Below are 8,429 nucleotides of genomic sequence, written 5' to 3'. Positions count from 1 at the left end.
TTACAGTACATCAAAATCATTATACAAGCAGCAAGTAAAGTATCAGTATATAATATCTTTATTTTTATTTTTATCTTTACCTATTTCTAAAACACGGACATTTTCTACGGTACATTGACTTTTGATTCGTTTCTCGGTCAGTCCAATTCAAAACAAGTCCGAATGCCCATCCCCCAACTCAATATAGATTGAAGCCTGAAACATGTCCTGAATCACACTCTCCTTTTCATGAGGTAACTGATGCCAAGACCTGGCCTCGCCCGTGCGCTTCAACCACAACCATCGCATATGCAGTGCATACCCAAAACGTTGGAGGTCGACAATACCCAGGCCACCTAGCTCCGACGGTATGCAAACTCTAGGCCAAGCTAGAAGACAGTGGCCGCCTTCAGCTGTTTGAGCTCCTTGCCACAAAAAACCCCGCCTAAGACTGTCAATGCTCTTGATAACCCATGGGGAGATGGTGACTGCCAAAGCCGTGTGAGTTGGGATAGCCGATAAGGTGCTCTTGGTTAGAACAACTCTGCCAGCACGATTAAGCAGGGCGGCCTTCCAAGTCGGTAGCCGATTAGCAACTTTATCGATCAAAGGTTGTAAAGCAGACTTGCCTAGCTTCTTCACATCAAGTGGGATGCCCAGTTATCGAATAGGAAAAGGGTCAACTCTCCCTGGAAGAAAAGTGAGCAATGACACCGTATCTTGGAGGTCACATTGGATCGGCGAGATCAGGGATTTTGCCATGTTGGTTTTTAGGCCTGACGCCCCAGCAAAAATCTCTAGGATGGCCCTAGTGAGTACCAAATCCTGCTGCACTGGAGACAAGAAAATGACCACATCATCCACATACATGAAAGCCCTCTCTTTAATTTTTGGGTGCAGAATTTGCAGCAGACCTCGACTATCTGCTAGCATGACAGATCCTTGTCCCCGGTCACCCATTCATAATAACTTTTGTACTGGCTGTAGATATGAGAGAAATCCAATCCAGCCATCGTCAGGAGAATCCAAGGTGTCGAAGTAGACTCAGCAAGAACCGCCAATTAACTGTATCAAAAGCCTTCGCTATGTCAACATTTAGGAGAGCCTTCCCTATGTCATCCTGTAAAGTCTTGTTCCGTTTTACTTGCTACTTTGTAGCATTAACAATTATTAGTCTTGTTCCGTTTGTCATAAATAAGTCAAAACTTGATCTGTGTAGCAAAGATTCTTTCACGAGTTTGGTAGCGTACATGTTGAACTAATATTTGTTCTCCGTTTTATTAGCAAACTATATTAAATATTCAGGATCTAGTGAAATTGTGCATTCTACGTTGAGTTATTAGTAGATAACTAGATATGCTAAATATAATATGAAATTATTTTCTACAAAACAATGGTTTTAAATAGCGGCTATATCGGCTCCATATATAGAGCTGCCACGACGATGGTTGCATCAGAAATAGCTGCCTATTGCAGCGCGCTATTACGGATGGAGAAGGCTTGCTTTTAATCTTATATTCTGGAATTTAAAACATTGCTTCGGAAAGATCATACCATGTAGTAGTTTGTACCTGTCCATTGTTAAGAATGACATTTATTTGTACCTTCTCATTCGATCTATAATTAGTGACGATCCACTAGTAGATGTGATGTGCACATGGAAAGCTGGAGTACTTTATTCTTTTCTTTGGACAATTATACTGCATAATATTCAATTAGGTATACGGTAAGGGGAAGCTCAACAATGGCAGTGAAAAACTCTTACTCAGTGGCATTTTATTCAAAGATTGTTTCCGCTACCACCGCTTGTTCATCAAGGACTGATGGAAGGGCGAGGAAAATCAATGACGACATAATCTAAACTAATGTGTTTGATGACCTAACAATTATTATCTAGCCGAATTAACATACTCTCTCTAACAAAAAAACTGAGACATGCAACAAACATTGTGAATCCTAATAAAATAAATCAGGATGCTTTTAAATGTGTATATATGCATGGTCATGGATGAATCAATGATGCATCTCCCATGCATTAGAAGGAGGAGAAGCCTAACTCCAAGTGGCATGGCGCCGCCACCGCTGTTGCCGGCTCCTCCATGTGCTGATCGACGTCGTGGTGATCTTCGGCTGGACGCATGAGCTCGTCAGCAGGGCCAAGGCGTTCCGTTGTCGCCCGCAAGCCCGGTGGCTTGACGTCGAACGCGTCTAGCTGGCACTGCTGCTCCAGCTGCTCGCCGAGGGTCGCCAACGTCGGCGACCCAATCTTGAGACCACCGGTGTCGGCAAAACCTCCAAACTGCTGCACGCTCCCATCTTGGGTACTCTCGTCGGCAGCCGTCCCGTCGTAGCAGAAGTAATTGTAGAGCTGCTGCGGCGGTGGATGATTCTGTTGGTCGGCCTTGAGGACATGGTGGTGGTGGTAACCTTGCTGGTCTTGGAAGACTAGCCCGGCGGCGCCTGGCGGGACGGGTTCTTGACCGGCGTAGAGCGCGCCCACAGCGACGGCGGCGGCATTGTCCTGGTGGTCCTGGCCGGCCACGGCGGCGGCTGCATCAGGTGGAGGTAGGATCATCGCCGGGTCCGCGAGCGGGTCGACGGCGGCGGCCTGGCGGTAGAAGGCGATCTGCTGCTTAACGTAGGCGAGCTCCAACTCGGTGCGCTCGATCTGCCTCTGGAGCTGCTCGATGATGGTGACGCAACCGCCGACGGGGTCCGCGGCGCGGGCCTCAGACTGGTAGATGAGGGCGCGCATGGCGTCGGGGCCGCGCTCCGGGTCGATCCAGCGCAGCGTCCTCTGGATGTTCTTGACGCCGAAGAGGCGGTGCGCGTTGAGGAAGCGGCGCTGCTGGTCGGCGGGGAAGTAGGGGGCGAGCGGGCAGTCCGGGTTGCACTTGCGCCGCTGGTACTTGCACGCGGCGCATGCCTGGTTCTGGCCGCCCCCGGGGCCGGAGGCGGCGGCGGCGGAGGGGCGCGGGGAGCGGGAGGAGGACTTGGAGCCGGAGGAGGCGGCCGAGCCGTTGGCGGTGGTGGTGGCGGCGGCAGTGTCGACGTGGAGGCGGAGGAGTGGTGGTGGCTTTGAGGAGGAGGACATGGTACGCACGCGTGCGCGGCCGGCGAGGTCGGGGCCCTCGGCGTCGGCGTCGGCGGCGTCGTAGGGATAGGGGAGAGGGGAATTCGAAGATGGAGAGAGGGGCGCGGGGCCAGGTCTCTCTCGCCCTGCCTGCCTCTCGTCCTCACCGTGAGAATAGTGGGCTATAAAAAGAAAGATCGCCGAACGACGCGAACAACCTGCCCATTCGCGTGCGCTCGAACCAACGATTTCGAACAAGCAGGAGCTGAGAGAATTGAAGAAGAGACGGAAGAGAGAACTCGGATGAGATCGGCGAGATAACCGTGCATCCGCATGCAGATCCATCTGCTAGAGCTAACAGCAACGCCTGCATGCAGGGGGGGAGGCAAAATGCAACTTCGATTTCTTTCGTAATGCCGTTCGAGGGTTTGTTTGTTATTTGTTTGTTTGTTTGATGGGACCACCGTACCAGTTCGCGAACCGCCGCCCTGGATATTGAGCGCAAAATCGACGACTCATTGGCAGATGGACGATCTACTGGTAATCTATCTAAATTTATCATTCTATACTATAAAAGTTGAAACAATTCAAACTATTTTGCACCAATATTAAACCTATCTTACTCTTCACAGATGTCCTACTTATCAAATCCATAGATTTGACTAAGGATGGAAAATGCATAGCAGATATCTGAATTATCCGATATCTGTATCCGTTTAAATATTAATATAAATATCCGTATCCGTATTCGAATTTAATTTGGTAGTAAAGTGGATACATCCGAATCCGATTTTCATTGATTTTCTCTATCCGATTCCAGATTCGTATTCGACAATATCCGACACTATCCGTATCTGTTTTCATTCAAAAACTATTTAAAAATTATATTTATTTCTTACCACACATATTATTAATTTTTATAATAAAGATATAATATAAAAGATTAAATTTACTTTTAAATATTCTTATTTTATCTCTAAATTACTTCTATATTTTTTATTTATATATAATAAAATTATTTAAATGTTTATTGCAATATATTTTTAGTTCTAATTTTATTTTTTATGTATTTATTTATTAATGATAAATAAATTATTTTTAACTAGATATCTTTATTATATTATTATATTTTAGTTTGTACATGTATAACGATTTTATAATCTAAAACTACTAATAAAGAAAATAGCTAAACGTTAGCTCATATATCAAGTCAATATCCGAATTAGAATCCGAATCTGAGGCATCCATTTTGTATTCGTATCAAAGAATATCCGAATCCGTATCTGTATTCGATTTAAAATGTGATAAAAAATGCTATCTGAATCCGATTCCATGTGAATCCGAACTGTTTCCATCCTCAGATTTGAGGAAAGGAAGAGGTGAGCCATTTTTTAATCTAATTCACCAAAATGCTAAAACTTTTTTGCACTAGCAATTTCTTATACCCACATATTGTATTGCATATTACCTTTCTTTGGCACAAACTTTACTTTACTTTGCACACGCATTCACCAATTATTCGTGTCATTATTTTTTTGGAAGAATAATAATTGATATTATTATTTTATACAAGGAAAAGAAAGACGTGTATTATTTTTGGAAAAAATAAATGACATCGTTACTTCATAGAAGGACCATTTCTACTAGTTATGTAAAATGAAATTAAAATACGGTGAAAAAATTGAAGAGGAGACGGTATATAGAGGATAATAATTGGGAAGGACAACTTGAGTAGTATTCAGTTAGGATTTTCATGTCACCATGTCCCCCCGGACTATATAAGATCGGGCAGAGCCCCCTCGAAAAAGATCATCTCATCCAAGGCAATACAAACAACCACATAGAACGTAGGGTATTACGCATCTCGTGGCCTGAACCTGTCTAAAACTTTGTGTTCTTTGCACCATCGGTTCCAGCACTCGGCGATTCCCTACCTACAATCCTACTGCTTGGGGTATCTCTGATCAGACTTGGTGGCTAAATACTGACAACCCTAGCGTACATGGAGCGCAGACAGAGATCCCGTCCACCGGATTTTTGTGTCAACACACCCTATCACCAACAGGTGAAAAATGGCATCACCGCCATTTTGAGAAACAGTTGAATTAGGGTTGACAGTGATAAAAAACGACATCACCACTAGTCTACAATCGATGGTGATACCATATTCATGAAATAAGAAAATAAAAATAAAAAACGAGCCGCCCCGCGCCGTACCATGCGCTCGCCCACCGTGCCTCGCCGTGGCACAGCGTGCTCGCCAGTGGCCATACCTCGTGTTCACCCACACAGCCCCGCAAGGTGGCCAAGGAGGGGAGGAGTAGCACAGAGGGGAGGAACGGAGGGTGGTCGAGACATGGAGCGGAGGGGCGGCGGGGGAGGGGAGGAGGAGCAGGGAAGGGAGGAACGGAGGGTGCGGTTGGGATATGGAGCGGAGGGGTGGGAGGGGAAGGGGATAAGGGAGAGGATGCGGACAGGGGGAGAGGATGCGGATGGGGAGGGAGAGAGAGGAATATGAGAGAGAGGGGGGGTGAGAGGATGAGTGTTGGCGTTTCTTACGCTCAATAGAATATGGATTCCGCAGGCGCACAGAATCACCGCTGTAGCACTTCACCTTGGAGTATTCTAGGGTATCGTATATTTCCTCAGGGAAGCACTATGGATAAAGAGTATCGAAGAATCGAATGACAAACTTTACTAGAGATATCAACCGACTAACTTAGTGGGGGTAAGCCTGATATGATAGGATAAGATAATGGCCAACAAAGACCATTTGACACAGGAGACTCTAATCCTTAGAGAGGTAAGTAGCTGGGAGGACAACGAGCAAGAAAGACTCCTAAAACACTTCTAAACTATCGAGCTAGCCTCTCTAGACTAAACCTTGATTCTAACTAGTTATCAGGAACCTAGAGCTTACTTCGGCGGCCGGAAGAAGAAGGACTTCAGAAAGGGGTGAGAGGGGAGTCCAACGGCAACCTGCAACTACTGCTATGAAAACACCCGAACGTGGTGGACTACAAAGGACGGACAGGGCTATCACCACCTGCCGCCTACCACAATGTTACCGTGGGGTGGAACACACTTTCTAGCTAACACTGAGCTCAGACACCACGTCTGCTCTCATTGTTAAGATTTCTCTTATAGCAAGCAAGAGAAACCCCCTCAACCTAGGGAACTAACTTGAGCCTCCCTAGTCCGGGCGAGAAAACACGTAAGGTAAGATCCCGATAAACAAGATAGGTACAAAGCTTAAGCTAGAGAATTACTTCCGCACACAAGTAAGATAACTTGGAAAGATAAATAAATGTGGAAAGTAAAGCTGACTCGAAAAGATAAAGAAGATAACTTATATTGATAAATGTCAAAGGAAAAGATACAATAGCTTATACCGACTTCCGATGACGACTCCGGAATCCCGAGACAAGCTCGACTCGACTCTAACTCCTAGATTACCTAACCTACTCTACAAACTAAGAATGAGAGAAGAGAGCTCCTTTGGTGTGTCATGAGAGTGAGGGTGTTGCTCTCTATTTATAGTGCTCCAAGGTCGGTACGAAGTGAGTGCGTGTGTTGTAAGCAATTAGGACGGTTGATGTAACTTCCATGCGAAGTTGAGCATGAGCCGTTGCAAGGTGGGGTCGGCCGGCCTCTCCTAGGCCGGCCAGCCTGGGGATCCCACCATCTGGCCACCGACTTTTTGTGGACGGCTTGGATTGTCTCCTGGAAGTCGGTGGAAGAGGATTGGGTCCAAAGCACGTGATTGTTAGGCCGGCCGGCCTGGATTTGGCTCCTCTCGGCCCTCCGTTCTACCGACGCATCAATCAATGGTTGCACATTCTTGCTCAAGGCGGTTTAGGTCTTGAAACTGCGTTTGGACACTGAAAGTTGACCAAACCTTCAATTGCTCAAGCCTTTCGGTCTTTGTTTGTGAATTTTGGACGGAACCAAATTGGATTGGCTTGGATTTGTGCTCATGATCACTTTGGCAAAGTTTCGTGGTATGGTATGTTGAGGTGTTAGGCCGGCCGGCCTAGGGTAGGCCGGTCGGCCTGGTATTTTGTCTATTTTTCTTGATTTTTGGTACACTAGTTCCTGCGACCACAACTTATCCAAAACTTATTGCACTTGTTAGAAATAAGCAAGATATATATGGAATATGGTGTAAAGCTCATATTATTCCCGAGAAGTTGACGGTCAAAATGGGAAATAATGGCCGTCAACAATGAGTGAGAGTGGAAATGAGAAATAAGGGGGTATTTCATTACCGCTGGATCGTAAATGAACCATCGGTGATGGCTACAATCACATTTAGGCAACCACGGTGATAGATTATCACCGTCTGCTCAATTTGAACCGACGGTGGTAAAATGTTTGAGATGACCTGTTTTGCAATAGTCGGCGCCCTAGTGCCGGCCGCCGTTTCTCTTCGTGTTCGTGAGCGGAGGCATAACTGCGGCCGGAAGACCATGTGCTAGATAGTGTGCAGGGCATCACTGTGCAGTAGTACATAGGCTATCTAACTGCATGCCTAGGTATTGTCTTTTGCCGGCCCGTATCCGATTTCATTTCTGTGCTTCGTTCCAAGGGCTGGCCCTGCAGCGCAGATGTGTACTACAGCAGTAGGCTTCAAGAGGGCAAGCAAAAAGATGGCGGTCAAACAGTTGCCTCTGCCCATTCTCCACAAAGCGACATGTCGAACATGACATCCGACGCTGTAGGACGGCACGTAGGGGTGTCGATTGATAACTTTAGGTGCTCCAGCAATCCTATTTAGTTTAAAATTTTGTATTAATTTTTTAAAACGAGATATCAATTTGGAGGGTTAGTACAAAATTTTGAACTAATTTTCCAAAACGAGATATCAATTTGGAGGGTTAGTACAAAATTTTAAACTAAAAAGAGTTAGAGGTGCATCTAACAATCACCTATTTGCACCCTTAACGGCATGTATGCGCCAACCATGCACTGCAGTCTGCACACCGGTCCGGCTTGCATTGCTTCTCGACTCGTGCGAGCTTTGTCGTCTCAGGCCATTCAACAACACAAAAAGCAACAGAATACCTTGCTCACCTATGAAGCTGCTCTTATCTACTTCTGCCGGCTGCTGCAGCTAGCAGCCCACGGGCTCCACGGACAGTCAACCTGGGGCGGAAACAGATCAAGCGGTCCCGTCTTTTTTTCATTGTTTTAGTTTGCAAACAGGGTCTTAGTTTGCAGCAAGGAGCTAGAAGCCCAAGACTATAAAAACAAGACCCTGGTAAATTGAAAATTACACAGGAATTGGTCCTCTACAAAAAAGATTCACCCGCACGCACACTGGATCGCCGCACTTGGTGGGGGCAAGCATGATGGGCGAACCAGATAGATTGCCCAT

General features: G+C 46.1%; 1 protein-coding gene across 1 annotated transcript; it reads right to left on the bottom strand.

Annotated features, from left to right (window-relative positions):
• Positions 1 to 2,014: 2,014 nt before the first annotated feature.
• LOC120662615 (LOB domain-containing protein 6-like) lies at positions 2,015 to 8,429 on the bottom strand. The gene is made up of 2 exons (XM_039941725.1): positions 8,361 to 8,429; positions 2,015 to 2,881 (listed from the first exon to the last, which is right to left on the bottom strand). Exons 1-2 carry the CDS (start codon positions 8,427 to 8,429, stop codon positions 2,015 to 2,017), a joined length of 936 nt encoding a protein of 311 aa, XP_039797659.1.

Source organism: Panicum virgatum, chromosome 2N, assembly GCF_016808335.1.
Source record: "Panicum virgatum strain AP13 chromosome 2N, P.virgatum_v5, whole genome shotgun sequence".
Lineage (NCBI taxonomy): Eukaryota > Viridiplantae > Streptophyta > Magnoliopsida > Poales > Poaceae > Panicum > Panicum virgatum.
This window is presented reverse-complemented; position numbering and strand designations above follow the sequence as displayed.